The sequence below is a fragment of the Acinonyx jubatus genome, chromosome C1 (assembly GCF_027475565.1).
Source record: "Acinonyx jubatus isolate Ajub_Pintada_27869175 chromosome C1, VMU_Ajub_asm_v1.0, whole genome shotgun sequence".
NCBI classification, from domain to species: Eukaryota; Metazoa; Chordata; class Mammalia; order Carnivora; family Felidae; genus Acinonyx; species Acinonyx jubatus.
Genome location: NC_069381.1, coordinates 156,440,704 through 156,458,544, shown reverse-complemented (window position 1 = coordinate 156,458,544; position 17,841 = coordinate 156,440,704). Strand labels below are relative to the sequence as shown.

The 17,841-nt window shown below is 41.3% G+C and overlaps 1 protein-coding gene across 15 annotated transcripts in view; it reads right to left on the bottom strand.

Moving 5' to 3' along the window:
- MYO3B (myosin IIIB) overlaps window positions 1–17,841 on the bottom strand; it is a 471,131-nt gene that overhangs the window by 338,135 nt on the left and 115,155 nt on the right. For all 15 annotated transcript variants that reach the window (XR_008295422.1, XM_053215252.1, XM_053215254.1 and 12 more), the window contains one exon: window positions 11,817–11,962. Coding sequence is in view for 14 of the 15 variants with exons in the window: in XM_053215252.1 (XP_053071227.1) it covers window positions 11,817–11,962 (146 nt within the window). In the remaining variant the exon portion in view is untranslated. The remainder of the gene's footprint in view (window positions 1–11,816; window positions 11,963–17,841) is intronic.

The window sequence follows — 17,841 nt, the reverse complement described above, 5'->3', positions numbered from 1 at the left end:
AATGAGGTGCCACCTCACACCTGTCAGAATGGATAAAATTAACAACTCAGGAAACAACAGATGTTGGCAAGGATGTGGAGAAAGGGGAACATTTCTGCACTGTTCATGGGAATGCAAACTGGTGCAGCCACTCTGGAAAACAGTATGGATGTTCCTAAAAAATTAAAAATACAACTACTTGGGGTGTCTGGGTGGCTGGGTCAGATGAGTGTCCAACTTCAGCTTAAGTCATGATCTCCTGGTTCATGAGTTCAAACCCCACATGAGGCTCTGCACTTTTAGAATTCTGCTTAGGATTCTCTCTCTCTCTTGCTGCCCCTTCCCAACTTGTGCCCTCTCTCTCTCAAAATAAATAAACATTTTAAAAAATGTAATCACTTTGGGGACTCTTAATGACAGAGAACAAAACTGAGGTTTGATAAAAGGAGTTGGGTGGAAGGATGGGCTAAATGGGTAATGAGCATTAAGTAGGGCACTTGTTGGGGTTCAGAGTGCCCAGTTGGCTTGGTCAGTTAAGCAATTTGGGCTCTGATCATGATCTCAGTTTGTGAGTTTGAGCCCTGCATTAGGCTCTGCGCTCACAGCTCAGAGCCTGGAGCCTGCTTTGGATTCTCTGTCTCCCTCTCTGTCTGCCCTTCCCCTGCTTGTGCTCTCCTTCAAAATAAATCAATACACATTAAAAAAAAAAAAAAAAAAGGAGGACAGCACTTGGTGGGATAAGCACTGTGTGTTATATGGAAGTGTTGAGTTATTGGGATCTACTCCTGAAACCAATACTACACTGTATTTTAACTAACCTGAATTCCAATAATAATAATAATAATAGTAATAGTAATAATAATAAATTTTTAAAAATTGATCTTAGAATCATCTGGGGAAACTGTGACATATAAAGCAATACACATGTTATTACAAACATGTATTTGTGTAAATTAAATATATATTTTTATAAATGCTGCATGTGACCCCAGATCAATTACACTGGAATCTCTGGGGGTGGTGTCCAGGGGCTGGTATTTTTTTAAAAACTCCCATGGGATTCTAACCTATAGCTAAAACTAAGAACCCCGTGCTGGGTGAGAGTCATTGCTGTAGAGAACAGCCCTGGCCCTACAGTTGGGCGACTACTCACATCTCTCTCTACTGAGCCCCTTCAAAATGCAGGGAGGAAGCCGAAGAAAATAGTTTACATAGGCCCAGTTATCTGAGTGCAAACATGCTGCTTACAGGTGGTGCCATTTCTGCCCCTCTGAGAGTTGAAATGATGGACTGGTGAAAGAGTAGAAGCAGAAATAGCACCCAAGTGTCCAAATCCCCATTTGAAATGCTAGCTTCAGGCCAGTTAGAGTTCTGCCTAGATAAGACTCTCCTGAAGCAGAGTTTGAGTGTGGTGCCCAGAATGAAGCCATCATTCCAAAAGGGCTCTGACTGGGACAGAACCAATGTGGGGGTGGGGTGGTATTTGTTCTGTTTATTAAACCTCATATTAACCACACATGATTATCTTCCTGTTTGACTCCTTGGGCTTACAGCCACAATTAAATTCATTTTCCCCTTGTGGGTTATAAGGCCATGGCTGTCAGTCGGTAGAGCTCACCAGGGTTTCTGAGTTGCTTGCTAGAAACCCCGATTGCTCTTGACAACTGAGATCTTTTGGAGTTCCAAGTCTGTCATCCCACATACCAGCTACCCTTCATTTATGTGAACAACAAGCTGCCAATGTCCTCCAACTCATTACACATTTTAAAACATTCAACAGGTAGGGTGATCAGCAGAGCCCTGCCCAAGGCCTCCAGGACTTCCTCTGCCATGTTGACATCGACACCATTACCCAGCATTCCTTAATACAACCTTTCTTGGGTACGATCCATCACTACCACCATTCTCCAGCCTACCTTCTCCACTTTAGCCACAAAGATATCACAACAGATTTTACCTAAAGGCAAAATTACAAATATATTATGTCTAAAACAATCCCCCTTTTGTAGCAGCCTTTCAATAATGCCAAATAAGGAAACTAATCTGACATGGCTTACTTTTAGTGAACCCATGCTAATTTCTAATGATCACCACTTTTTCTTCTAAGAATTCACAAATCATTCAATGAAAAAAAAAAAAGAATATTAGTAATTAGCCCATAAAGTCAAGTTCACCAGGTAGTAATTTGCAGATTCTGCCTTCTTCTCTTTTTTGAAGAATTGTAGCATATCCTCCCTTTTCCACTCCTCAAACACTGTTCTTATGCTGCAGAATTCTTCCAAGATTACTGACAGTGGGTCAGCAGTCTTACCTGTATATTCTCTCGGTACCTGGGGTATCACTCGTCCCAGCCAAGAAACCTGAACTCATCTGAAACAACTAAGTGCTCTCCTTACAATCCCCTTGACTGGTTTGAGTTTCTGTCTCCATTTGCCAATGTTTTTAGCCTTTCCAGGCTGGGCTAGAAAAAAGTCATTCTCTTTGGTGGAAAAAAATGGAAGTAAAATGGAACCCGATCCAGAGTCAGTGCCCTCTGCATAGAACTCCTATTTCTGTCCCTTTACCTGGGGACAAAACATTTCCAGAACCTGGAGGAAGTTTGTACCTATCAAGGAGGCTAAAGGGACCCTGTAGAAGTTTGTACCTATCAAGGAGGCTAAAGGGACCCTGTAGAAGGAGGCAAACAACCCCCGATCACACAACTCATCCACCAAGCAAAGTCACCACAAAGATGGAACTGATGGGAAAGGAAAGACACTGTGGCCCCAGTTCTCTTCAGAGAATGACAGCATCACCCGACTCACTGTAGACACACTGGGAGTTGGGACTAGGGCCAGCTCTGCTTCCAAATGGGAAGTTCCTGTCATACACTCATGGGTTTGTATGGGGGCAAGAGGAGGGTCCTCATCTCTTAGGAGTGTGTCTATTAACAAAGAAGTTGTGACCATGAATATTCATGGCAGAGTCCTTCAAACAGATACAGTAGTAGTAGCAAGGATTTACTGAAAATCAGTCTTGATTCTCTCTCAATTCCCCATACAATCATCATTCAATCACTTAGCTAAACTTCCAAATGATTGATCTCATGGGTAGCTCTTTTGAGTAGAAATTTTTAATTCTTGAGCTACACGGGAAAGTAAAGTGCTTTTTGGGGATTTTTTTTCTTTGTTAGCAACCAGCAAAAATCAATTGTTTACTATGAACTGTTCTGAGCACTTTGCATTGATTCCCTGCTCACAACAATTCTGTGAAACTGATAGTTTTCACATCTCCATTTTACAGAGGGTGAAGCTAAAGCACAGACATTAAGTAACTTCATCAAGTCGATACAGCTTAAAGGTAGTAATGGTAGTATTTAAACCCACAGAGACTGACTGTAGAACACTCAGCTGTGGTAAACTGATTGCAGAAATAGACCAGTTTTCTACCCCTTTCTGTATCTATGCTTGGAACCCTGTCACCAATGTGAGACCAGCCCCGGCTAGCCTACCAGGGGATGAGAAACCACATGGAACAGAGCCAAGTCATCCTAGCCAACGTATCCTAGACCAGCCAGCCCCCAGCCAAATCCCCAGCTGACCACAGATGCATGAGTGAGCCCAGCCAAGATCCACAGAACCACCCTGAGACCCAACAGAGTAGTGAAAAATAATAAATGATTATGGTTTTAAGCAACTAAGTTTGGGGGTGTTTTGCTACTTACCAGTAGATAACGGATACACCAATGCTTAACCACTACACTCTATTTTCTTTCACTAGTTTCATCTGACTCTAGGATTCTCCCAGAATGGATAGCTTCAGCTATGAAAAGCCTTCCTCCAGACTACCACCTTACCTCTCTTCATCCTTGTGTTGCCCCACTATGCCAACCTATGAAAGCAGTTGATAAATATTCCTCACCTTTACTCCCCCGTTTTTTCTGGAATCAAGAGGAAACTAGGGTATTTCAAACCCTAAATAGGGTACTATTTAGAGCTCTGTTTCGTTGTCTCTCCTCTTTGCCCATCTCGCCATCATTTAGGAGCTAAGTTGGAATTAGCCAAAGTGAGTGGTGCCAAAATAATGAAATCAGGGTAATGAGGGGAAAAGCACAGGTAGTGCTGTAAATCAACACCTCTCATTCTCTGGCCTTTCCCTTCTCTCAGGATGGGCTTCTTACTCAACATGGATGGGGAGTGGCAGGCAGTCCCTGAAGGCACACTCCTCCTTTGCCACCTGATCCCCAAATGAAAACCTGCAAAGCTGAACTCTTCCTGCCTGCCAGGATTCAGGGGGCAGCAAGCTGCACCTCCACAGGAACTAACAGCCCCAGCTGCTCAACTCAAATTAAAAAAGAGTTCAGAAACATGTTCCACAGAGTGGAGGCCTTCTGGGGCATTTCTTCCAGCTGCCTCCAGCTACTGTGTTCCCAAGGAAATGAAGAGGCTACTCCAGGGAGAGAAGGGGCACCCCTAAAGCATCCTGAGGGATAGGGACCACAATCCCCTAAAAATGGGACTAGAAATCTCCCAAAGAAAGAAAAACATTCATAAAAGACTATTGTTTTTCTACTGGAGTATTTCAAAACTTTTTTTTTCCTGTTAGGAACTCAATAAATGCTAAATGATGCTAATTCTTCTAGCTCTTCTTGCTTTATGAGGGAAGCTGGGATTGTGAGGGTTCCTTGCTCAAAAGGCCAATAGCTAAGCGACCTGGGTTGGTGAAGAGAAACCAAAATTCCCCAGGGGCAGATCTAGCCTTACTGTGCCATTAAACACCCAACCCCCTCACTCATTACCCTTCAACAACAATAGTTTAGTTTTAATTTCTTTTCCATATATTTCACAACCCTAAGGGAAAATGTCCTGTGACAATTCTGTAATAGTAAGACAATTACTGGTGACTCAGGGCTCCCTGCTGCCTCTGCATCCTCTCACAGCTGAGGAGCAGGCTTCCCATGTAGGAACAATTTGGTTCCTGAATTAGTAAAGTCAGAATACAAAGAATCTTTACCTTTAAAAAATGATAGAAATTCAGATGCAATTTGATGAAAATTCAGTGCAAGGATTCTGTTTCAGAACAAGAGTCAATTGTAGGCATTGGGTCCCTGAAGAAACCTTTCAATTAAACTCACAAATGTTTCAACTTACCCTTTCTAAGCACATCACCCACATCATTCAAGAACCCTGAGAGTATCTTTTTTGATTTTTCCTCCTTGTTCCTCTTTTCTTTACTATCCAACTTCTGCCATTTTCACCTTTGACAATGAATAAGGAAAGCACAGGAAAACTGTTCTTCTTGAGAGAGGAAAAAAAAAAAACAAAAAACCCTGCCTTACAACTCAAGCGCTCAAAACAAGCCTAATTCAAAGTGAACAGTTAGAGATGTCCTAGGTTAAAGGGCATAGCCATCCCCAAATACCCAACAGACTGTGTTCCAAAACACTTCTGTCAATGGGTAGTTCAGAGCTTGGAAAGCTTTTTTCCCATAAGCATAAAGTTCTAGAGACAGGCTAAGTCCTCAGACTCGACCATAAAACTCTAGTTGGCCACAAGAGTCTAATAATGCACCCAAAGTGAGAACTTTAGGTGTTACATTGCCTCCTCTTAAATAACCATTTAAAATAGTTTCCATGAGAGAATGCATGAGAGGATGCCAGAAACAGATTTCCATTTACCCCAGAACCAAAGTGAGCTTTTCCAATCAAAAAAATAAGAGGAAGGTGAAGGGGGAGGAGATTCTGGCTATACCAGAAATAGCCCTGATGTGGCAGACGCAAGTTTTCCAAGAAGGGTAGGATGGGACAGGAACTTCTGGGTACAATAATGATAACCTGAAATGCCTCTCCAGTTTTATGTAACATATGTTCTACAATTCTTTAGTTCAAACACTTAAGTTCCAAATTAGGAACTAGAAGGCAGTTGCTTAAAAGGGAGTTTGGAAAAGGAAGGGATTTTTGGTTTGGGGGTCATATATAAATCAATGAGCCAAGCAAGACCTATATTCACCTGTGATGACACTTTTGATTTCTATTCTTCAGTTCTGTGGCTGACACAATCGCTGATGTTAATAAGATTCTCTCAGGTTTATAGTGTCCGTTTAAATTGGGAGCAGGAAGAAGGATGCTGGATCATAAGCTTCTTAAAGACTGAGATGTCCTATTTATTTCTGTATACTCCAGTCCCCTTAGTGCTTAATTCATAATTCATTGATAAATAAATATAACTGAAGAGGGGCTTTAACTTTTCAATGTATAGTTGATCCTTGAATAACATGGGTTTGAACTGCATGTGTCTACTTACGTGCAGATTTTCTTTGATAAACAGTTCAGTACTGTAAATGTACTTTCTCTTCCTTGATTTTCTTAATAACATTTTCTTTTCTCTTGTTTAATTTAGTGTAAGAATACAATATATATTGTCAAATTGGTTTCCATACAACACCCAGTGCTCATCCCAACAGGTGCCAATTTGACAATAAATTTCATATTAAAAAATAACAATAAATTTTTTTTAAAAAAGAAAACAAGGGATTACATGCAGAAAGAAAAAGGAGAGACAAACTAAGAAACAGACTTGTTAACTACAGAGAATAAATGAAGAGAGGTGGGAAGGGGATGGGCTAAATGGGTGATGGGTATGAAGCAGGACACTTGTTCAGATGAGCACTGGGTGTTGTATGTAAGTATTTAATCACTATATTTTACAACTGAATCTAATATTACCCTGTATGTTAACTAGCTGGAATTCAAATAAGTTCTTAAACATGTGAAAAAAATATAATATATAATACATGTAACATATATAATATGTGTTCATCAACTATTTATGTTATCTGTAAGGCTTCCAGTCAGAAGTAGGCTATTAGTAGTCACATTTTGGGAGACTCAAAAGTTAAACACAGATTTTCAACTGCATAGAGGGGTTGGTACCACTAACCCCCATGCTGTCCAATCGTCAACTATAGCTGCAAAACATATGGGCTTTGGAGTCAAAGTTCTCAGATTCAAACCATTTTCCTCCATAGGTGCATAACCAAGGGCTTCTAGTTTTCTCCTCCAGAAAAAAGGGTGGTGATAGAATCCACCTCAGGGTCATTGTAGGGATTGATGCATTTATATTTGGGAAACACACAGCACTGTGCCTGCCGCACAGTTAGCAATCAATAAATCTAAGCTATTATTATTTTTCCATCATCATTTAGCTAGCTATCCTGTGTTCTGCCCCAAATTAGTTTCTCAGGGAATTTAGAAAACATGAAAGTTGATGGTATAGCAGGTTGAACTGTGGCCCCCAGAAGATATGTCCACTTGGAACCTGAGAATGTGATCTCATTTGAGATAAGGGGCTTTTGCAGACGTAATTAAGACAAGGATCTTGAGATGAGATCATTCTGGATTAGGACGGGTTTTTCTTTTTTTTTTTTTTTAATTTTTTTTTTTCAACGTTTATTTTTTTGGGACAGAGAGAGACAGAGCATGAACGGGGGAGGGGCAGAGAGAGAGGGAGACACAGAATCGGAAACAGGCTCCAGGCTCTGAGCCATCAGCCCAGAGCCTGACGCGGGGCTCGAACTCCCAGACCGCGAGATCGTGACCTGGCTGAAGTCGGACGCTTAACCGACTGCGCCACCCAGGCGCCCCACAGGACGGGTTTTTCTAAAAACAGTAACAATGTTCTTATAGGACAAGACAAAGAAGAACACACAGAGAGACGGGGAAGAAAGCCACACAAAAGTGGAGGCAGAGACTGGGGTTGTGCTGCCACAAACCAAAGACGACCGGAAGTAACCAGACCTTGGAACGGGCAAGGAGGGATTGTCCTCTAGAGCCTTCAGAGGGATCGTGGCTCTGCCAACATCTTGACTTCAGACTTCTGGTCTCTAGAACAATACATCTGTCTTATTTTAAGCCACCAAATTTGTGGTAATTTGTTGTGGCAGCCTTAGGAAACTAATGTACCGTTTGGGTACAGCTTGGAACAACCTAAGTTTGGTGACAAAAGCAAGCTCAAATGTGAACTGGAAATTATCATGAGTTCTCCTTTTTGCAGTGTACTGCAGGGAAACTTCTCTTTAGAAAGGGAAAACCACTGGCTTTAGGAACTGGAATGTTCAGGCCATTCTGGCCCATCCACTCCCAGCCAAAGACATTTCTGCTGGGAAAGCTGAAAACATTCTACACTTATCCACAAGGAATGAAGTGGCAGTACTATGCAATGTGTGGCAAGAGTCAGCCTCTATCTGGCCCCAAATAAATGGGCGGGCAACACAGCTCTTAGCCCTTGTCCAACAGACACAGCCACACTGGTCCCCACTGCCTTCCTGACTCCCATCTATGAAGGCCAAAGGGGTCATGAGGCAAAGATTCCAAGCTAAGGAAAGATACCTAGTTGCCAAGAGAGAAATATAATTGCATATTTCTCCTAACTCTATGGGTTCTTGCAATTACATCTATGAAATGGATCTCCCTTTAAATGAAAAAAATATATCCAGGTCATCAGCAAGATCCTTTTAATAAGCCTTTGACATTTTAAAGGAGTCCTCAGGAGAGGGTCATCAGAGAGATGTTGTCAAATCCACTGATGCCCAAAGAAATGGTTTTCATTCTTTTCCTCTCTTCTAACTCCTAGAGAAAAATAGCAGCAGACAGAGCAGTGACTGTCAGAGAGGGGTGACTTTTTTGGAGCAAAGGCGTTAGACAAGATGACACATGCTGACGGGTTCTGCAAATAGTGGATGCTGTCACAATCAGCAGATAATTTCTGTGTGTTTGCAATGTAGGAAAGACTGTGAGTCACGCAGCATTTCAAAGACAGGTCACGATTACTCCATGTGTCATCTTCTAACGTGAAGGTCAAAAGAAAGGAGAAGGTGCCTCCAGAAGAAATGGAGGCAGAGGGGGGAAAAGTAAGGAGCCCTGTGTGCAGGCAAGTCAACCACATCCAGGCAGGTCTTGCTTCATGCTTTCTGACAGTGTCCAGGGAACCTGTGTAATTATCTGCCTGTTGACACCTGAGGCTCTCATCTCACATGTAACCAGCACTTCATTCTTTCCTAAGTCCTTCAGAACCTGTGAAAGTTATATCTTCCCTGACTCAGTAAAGGTCTTCTTTTCTTCCCTTATTTGGTACTTATTTCCAGTAAGGAAGGTTGCAGGGAAGAGGAGAGTTAGGAGGGCCAAAGAAGGAAGCCACATACAATGTTCTGGATCCTAGAATACTCTGAAATGGACTTCATTGTTTAACTAGAGGGAATTCCAGAACAGCAAAGACACTCATAACCAAATAGGAAAAAAACCAGAAGCCAAATGGCTTAAACAGATTTTTGTCATTACTTGTCACTTTCTCTTCTCCATCAGGAAAGAAAATGCTGAAAGAATGAGAAAATGAGAGAGGGAGAGAGAGAGTACCCCGTGAAACACACAGGTAAATAATTTGAGTGCCCAGTTAAAATATGTAAATGCTTAATTTTTCCACTCTCCATCAAAGAGTTTTTCTGAGGAAATGCACATTTTTAGCACTCAAAATTAAGATAGTATGAACACATATGCGCACACACACACACACACACACACACACACACATACTTGCTTGGTCAATCCACAATACTTCATAAGAGCAATGCATAATTCTAATTGACAGGGTAATTTTTTTTTATTTTTTTAAATGTTTGTTTATTTTTGAGAGAGAGAGACAGAACACCAGCAGGGGAGGGGCAGAGAGAGACTGAGACAGAATATGAAGCAGGATCCAGGCTCTGAGCTGTCAGCACAGAGCCCAACGCAGGGCTCGAACCCATGAACATGAATGGTGAGATCATGACCTGGGCAGAAGTCAGACGCTCAACCAACTGAGCCACCCAGGCACCCCTTGAAAGGGTAATTTTTAAGTAAATAACTTGGGGAGTATAAGATGCTGTGCAGTATATGCAAATATGCTACATTTAAAAAAAAAAAATCCATCCTTCCTGCACAGGAACGTCAAGTTGGTTGTTAAGGTTGGGACAGTGGCAAGTATTCAGCACATAGAATCTCACTGAGGATCTGCTGACTGATTATTGTTGACATTTCCCAGTTTGATCTGATTCATCACTTGTGCAGGAACCAAGAGATGGTAAAAGGGCAGGAGATTACATTAAAAGGAGAAAAAGAAAGCTTCAACGTATGTTAGGGTAAGAATCCTTGTTTCCCCTAAGATCCTTTTCTAGCAATTGTCCTGTTCCTGGGATTCACCCTGTCCAGAAGCAGGCAGTGGGGGGAGGGAGCTTGGTTATTTGTATTTCAAAGGTCTGGGAGCTTCTCCCAAGATGGAAGAAGTGAAGTACTGAGATTATTAGAGATCAGAGACTTTGCTAGGCACAGAAGCAAGCCCAGAGGAGTCATTGGAGATGAACAGTCTATTTAAACACACACACACACACACACACACACACACACACACACTTTCTAAGCTGCCTCACATTTATCACCGTATGAAATTTTTGAACAGGTGGTCTGTACACAAACACATACTTTAAAAAAGAAAAAAATATATACCCAAGTAGATGATGTCTTATCAGAAGTACATATATCTTGCTAATCAGAAGCCACACCTTAATTCTGATCTTTGGGAAATTATGTGGCCACAGTAAATAAATGGTGAAAAGTTAATGATTTGTAAAAAATCAAAGCATACACACATACCATCCCAGACACCATTTCTCATTTTCTGACATATTACTGCATACAACAGTGCTTTTGGTCCTGCATTCGTACTTTGTTTTAAATGATCACCAGACTATTAATTTTAAAAGCCAGGAGCTTTGTCTGTTCTTCCAATTGCCTGGACTTGTGTTTGTACTTTGGAAAAAGCAAAAAGACCAATCCTGACTTGGGTGGGAATCATTTTTGGAATAATGGTGGGTAGTGGTTCACATCTGGATTAGGTATAAAATGATAACATTACGATGATGAACACCACAGGCTTCATCTGCATTTAAATAGACCTAATCAGAAATGCAAATTGCAATCAGGAGAGATTTTTAAAGGCTGTGTGATTGTGCAGATAAGGAAAGGTTAACACTTGCACTGTTAAAGTAGTTAAACAGCTCCAAGCCGGCCCAGAGCCTTCCTTTGAAAGAGAAATGTGGAGGGTACAAATCTCTTAATCTGCAACCCAGCCAGGAGAGAGCTCGCCCGATTGCTTCCTTTTCGGTAACTAGAAGCTTAAGCGGCCAAACAGCAGTCCAATTCTGATGAAAGACAAACAACCAAATCTCTAGTACAAACCCCTAATGAATACATACAATAGAAAATATACTGGCATTTAAATACCCTCCAAACAGACCTCTCAGCACAATGTCCCATTGAGATGGAAATCAGGGGATGGAGAGTAAGTCTTATAACTGATTCACTTAGCTGATGTTTTTTAGTGCTTCTCTGGGTGTATACGAAAATATAATACACATTTCTTATCCCCAAATTTTCCTGAATACTCGAGAAAGATTCCAATAAACAAACAGAATGACCAGATGTGATTATATAATCAAAAAGAGAAAATCAGCATTTAGAGAGATTATTTAATCCAAAATTGTATTTTTAGTCCTGTTGTGCAAAGCACAATAAATGAGTATCTCAGAAAAATCAGAGTACTGAAAATCTGCAATGGTTACATATAGTCCTATTATTCTTTGGGATATGCTTTCAGGAACAGTCATCTTTCTTCCCCCACTCCCCCCTTTTTTTTCCCCAAAAGAAATACATTGTACAATTAGGCTTTCTTAGGTTTGGCCAGAAATTGTTTACGAACCACTTATTATCCCTCTTAACCAGACTCTTTCACAAAGAACTAATAAGCCAAGAGCGCCATCTTGTGTCATACCTTGGAATCTTAAAAAGCGTTTTCACAGGATGCATGTCAAAGAGGGGAGGGTCTCCATCCCCCAGTTCAATAGCTGTGATCCCCAAGGACCAGACGTCACAGCGAGCGTCATAGGAAGAGTCATACTGCTGCTCACAAGCAATGACCTATCAGACAAAAACAAGACACATCAACCCCACTGCCACCTCAGATGTCCTAAAAGACCCTCAGCCGATCTTAGCCCCCTTCTTAGTTCCCTTATTTACACTGATACTGAATTCCAGAGATAATAAGGTATGTGTTACCTAGACTTTATTTGTGTGTGATTAATTTATCATCTGGTATGTTCATTAGCCTTTAAAAATGTGTCATTTCAGTACAATAAACATACACTGAATCCTCTAGGTACAAGTGCAAGGGAAGAACAGTGCAAGGGAAGACACAAGAGTGGACACCTCACTGAGCCCACTCTGACATCCCTTAAGGCTTTGTCTGCATCCCTCACCTCACTGCCAGCTGCTGAATTCAACAATGAGGAACAGTTGTTCACAAAGATGCTTGTTACCTGCACAAAATCCCCAGGAGTGTGGCCAATTGAGCAGAAAGATGTTGGAAGACTGGAAGACTGATGTGGTTAACCTAAAATAGGAACCACTCCTTCCCATCCCTTTTTTCCAGGAACATCTGCCCCCACCTCAAACCCCAACAACTGGTTTGTATTTCAGCAGCAGGTGCTATGTCAGTGACTGGCCTGACTGGATACAAGAGCAGCAGAACCAGAAAATGCCCCTGGGTTTGTCACTGGGTTGGAGACCATGGAACCTTGTGAGGAAATCTTTATCTTTGAGTCAAACATGAAAAGCTCCTCTACTCAGACTCAGAGGCTATCACAATGGGGTTGGAAGAAGGTTGGGGTAGGCAAGAGAATGAAAGAACCAGATGTCCCTACTATTTGACCCAGAGAATGGAAGAACCAAGCGTCCCTATTTGACCTGAAATCTGCCTTCTTAACCAAGGATGATCTTTGGCTATGGACAGACAGGTGGGAAACTTTGAGAGTCTGATGATGTACAGGTCCAAACAGCCTATGAGGTAGACAAGTGGCATCACTGGAGAGCAGTGAGGGGCCAGAGCGACAGGCCTGCCTGCCCTGTTAGGCCCCCAGAAAGTATTTGGCTTTAACTCTGAGTGAGATGGGCCAACTGGTTGTGAAGAGCAGAGGGGTGAGATTTTGCTAACATGTTAGCAGGATCACTCTGGTTGCTGTGCTGACGATATACGTTGAAATGGGACATGAGTGGAAGAAGCAGAACCAGTTTAAAATGCTACTACAAGAATCCAAACTACAGATATTGACACAGTGAGAAATAATCACACTGATTACATAATTTTGAAAGTAGAGCCAACCAGATTGGCTGACTGGGGCTTATAAGAAAGAGGAATTAAGGACAAGTCCAGAGCTTTTGATATATGAGCAATTCCAGAATGGAACTGATATTTAATGAGACGGGGAAGACAGGAAGAGAAGCAGGTTTGAGCTGAAAGCAGGAGTTCCATTTAGGACATGTTAAGTCTGAGATCCCTGTGAGAATCCAGATGGAGAAGTTCATTTTAGCCAGGTAGGTCTTGTACCTGACTAATGACCTGGAGAATAAACGTGTGTTGTTTTAAGCCTCACAGGTGCAATATTACTATGGCAATGACAGAATATTAACACACTGCTCAGACCCACTTAATTGGACTTACAAGGCCAAACGTGCCTATTGTCTTGCCTGAGACCTGATGCTTTTGCTCCTATAATTGCCCTCTACCCTCTCTTCTGGTTTCTGAACTGAAGAACGTTTTTCCATGTACCTGCAGCCCTGGCCTGATCCCAGCCCCATCTGATAGACTACCTGCCACAGAATATCCTGCCATACTTTTTACACATTATTTTCAAATGTGCATTCAAACTAAAGTTAAAATAATTCCAACTTCAGGACCAGAAGCCATTTCATTGCCCCACAAGACCTCACTTTCAACACCCCAATCAGGTGAGAAGTATCACTATTTTTAAAGATCTCCAGAGAAGGCTATTCAAACACCTTTCCTTTCAGAAATGACATCTCTAAACATGTGGGACAAACATAATTTTAAACCTATCAATCAGAGCAAATAGCTCACCATTCTTACATGTTCGTGTGAAGGAAAGAAAAATAAGACTCTGTCCTTCCCCAACAAAAGTTACAGTCAATTAAGATTTAAAGTGAACCTACAATAATTAAATGACAAACCACGGCAACTCTAAATGGCCTAAGACAATGTGTGCTAGTATGTCCAGTGAAGGATATGGGCTCCAAATGCTTGGGATATTAGAGGGAGATCATGCCAGGGAAGCAAGACAGCAAAAAGCGTCTAGTGCCCAAACTCCACATCTTCAAATATGTTGGAGCTTGAGCACAGCTTCAAATGAAGTTGGAGGAAATTCAAATCAACTTCTAGCCATCTTGGATGAGACACAAAAGGTAGTTCCAAGAACCCATCCAAATGTGGGAATGGAGACATCCTAACGTTTCTCGAATGCAGTCGTAAAATATTCAAAACATTCATCTGGTTTCAATTTCTCTTTGCAGGCAGACATTATCTTCAGTTCCATCTGATTGAAAAGTATCTTTTGGCCAAATCCTCTTCCCAAAACTAGTAAGTAATGTGACAAATTCTTTAAGCTCAGCCTTCCAAAGAAGTTTACAGAAAATTTTGCTACTAAAATAATTCACAAATAATTACAGAGTGCCCACGAGCCAGTCATGGTACTAGGCCCCAGGGAGAGAAAGCTAAATTCACACTGAATTGAATCCTCATCATCATTCTGTGAGGTAGGTGCTATCATCACCTAGCACAGGTGTAGAAACTGAGGCACAGCATAAATAGCTTATCCATGGCCCACAGTGAGTCATTGTCAGGGCCAGAATTTGAACATAGAGAAGAGACCAGCAAACAAATCATTATAATATGATAAATGTGCTACATAATAAAGTTTATGTTCAAAGAATGGTTGAATTATCAGCTTCTGTACTCATATTGTGAATAAATTAACCAGGTTTCTTGAGACTTTTGTCACCTAAACTCCATCTTCTCAGAAGGAATCTCTTTTTCAGGACCAGTCCTTCAGAGGAGTGAAAGACCCTTATATGGGCCACATGTGTGATGGGATTTACAGATGCACTCTAAGAGGATGCATCTCAACTAAGGTCAACACATCCTGGATCTGGATTCCTTATCTATCCAACACCAAAATCTACAACTATTTCTTAAGGAGAAGTAATCTCATTCTCCTTAGCATAGCATTCTCCTTGTTTCTAGGTAAAATAAAGCTGAATTAAGAATGCTTAGATGTCCCATTGGTCTTTGGTTTCCTTGCCCGGAGGAGAAGGCAACCTTTCAAAGAGCACTCTGAATCAGATGTTCCAGCCTCCACTAAGGACAGTGGCAATGGCAAATAAGTATATGGTGCTCAGACCAAGTTTCCCAGGTTCTGTAAGTCATATTAAGGGGACGGAGAGAGACAGGGTGAGATGGCATTGACTCAGGCCAGGACCCCAAACACCTCATTCGTTCATACCTCTCCAACTCACCTCAGCCAGCCCAAGGAGGAGACCCACCAAGGCAAGTGTATATGCTCCTTTACCTGGAGCCTTTGCTTCAATCATAGCAGTATTAGTGATGTTGATAGGGAATAGGGAAGAGGGAAGATAGAATAACCGTAAGAGAGAGCTCGGGGAAAGACCTTAAGGACTTAATATGCACAGAGATTTAATATGGGTGGTTAGGAAAAGGGACACACCCAGGAAGACTGACATTTTGATCCTGGGTGATCAGGAGAATGATGGTGCCATCAGGGATGTCAAGAAGAGAAGTCAGTTTGGCAGGCAGTATAACAAGTTCAAACTGGGTCTGAGTTCTACCCCTCACCAGATGCAGAAAAATATCTTGTGCTCTTTGGAACTCACTTTCTTTTCACATGTAAATGCAATAAGAAAACAAAATTCTATTAAGATCAGAAGCACAATATACTAAAGGGTAACAATAAAATACAAGTTTTCAGTGACTACCTGAAGTTGTATAATGCAATAAATATATCTTACATTTCAGAACTGAATAGATTTTAATCTCTCTATTGTTAGTTGCCAACAAACTAGTCACAATTTGTGGTTTTAATATACAGTTCTAAGTACCAGAAGCAGATACCAGGTTGTTTATCATGAAAAAATATGTGTATTTATCTTAATCCAGTGTTGTGAATAGAAAACCTGCTAATAAATGTCAATTTTACAAAGTATAGATTCTCCAAAGTTGATTTTAAAGTCCCACAGCATGTTGGAGGTTGATATGAAGAGAATATGTCTTCTGGAATGTTCCATGAGACATATGTATGGACTGTTACAAAATGCTTAGTGTACCCAGTAAAGGCTAAGAACATAGCATTAAATGAATCAAAATGGAGACAGAGTCCTAGCACAGTAATTGCTAGTGGCATAATCGCTCCAAAATTAAAATATTATCTCTCTGAGTCTCAATGAGTTTCAGTAGCATATAAATCCCTACATACTTCTGCATAGCCACTTTTAACAATCTTCAATTCTCTGACATATCAGTGAGTGTTTATACTGTTTCTGATTTTAATAAATAGTTTTATCCACTTGGTGTTAATGTACCATTAACCGCATCATTTTTTTCTGTCTTAAAGGGGCCAGAGACTTGATGATCTCATCAAAGCGACCCTTGAAGTAAACAGAAGTAACCCAGGGTGAGGATTATAATCCTTATCTTTCTTCCCTCCCTGTCCACATCAATTTGTGGCACTCTTCAGAGAAGCTATGTTGAAAATTTTCAGATTGGAATTAGAAAATCTGAACTCTTGGAGCACCTGGATGGCTCATTCAGTTAAGTATCCTACTCTGGCTCAGGTCATGATCTTGTGGTCCTTGAGTTCGAGCCCCACGTCAGGCTCTGTGATGACAGCTCAAGAGCCTGGAACCTGCTTTGGATTCTGTCTCCCTCTCTCTCTGCCCGTTCCCCACTAGCATGCACGTGCACACACGCTCTCTCTCTCTCTCTCAAAAATAAACGTTAAAAAATTAAAAAATTTTAAAAATAATAAAATAAAAGTCTGAATTCCATTATTTACTTCATCACTCCATTATTATAAATACAGCTGAGTGCCTTTGAGCAAGTCCCTTGAAAACTCTGAGCTGAGTGTCCTTAGTTATAGGGCTCTCACTTTCTACAAAGTGGCAAGGTGGTAATGAATGATCTCTGCTATCCCTCCTGCTCTCATACTCTATGGCTTTACAATTTCCAAGTAAGTGATTCTGGGACTGTTTTCAAACAGACAGGCTAACCTCTCCATGCAAATTAGCTAGAGTGAACAGTAGATTATTCTGGGGTGTGAACCAGAAGGCTGGAATTTTTTTGTCAGGAGATTTTATTGCCAATATTTTGTAAAAGGTCTTAAGGTCTACGAAAAGATGCTGGTTGCTGTGATAATGCCTATGTTAGGGAAGATGAGCTTCAGTGACAGAGCAATTGTTTGGATGCTGGTTAATGGAGCATATCCAGTTTCCTACCTTGAAATGCAAACTTACAGCTCTTCTAGTACACTTAGACCACACTGCTGCTTATTTTAGGAAGAGGAAAAGCACTAATGTTTGGATTACTAACAATATCTATGCATTAGAAGCCACAGTGCCCAATGGCCATAGCTACTTTAGCCAGAGGTGGGCTTGAGTCTCCCAAATGTGGGGCATTACCACCTTGGCTGCTAAAAACTTTTCTTTCTGGAAGGGCATGAGAACTAGAAATAAGTTTTCACTAAGAGTTTAGTTCCACTGGTCTTTGGAGCAAAGGCTGCCAGTCAACCCTCTTTGTTAGGGCAGTATTTTTTAGCCTTCTTCAGGCTAACGAGTTCCAAAGTTCCAAACTCTCTAAATCTGCCTGTCACTCCTCCCACCCCACAGAGGGAGCACCTCCTCCACTCTCCTGAAGGAGTTTATGGGGTAAAACTGTA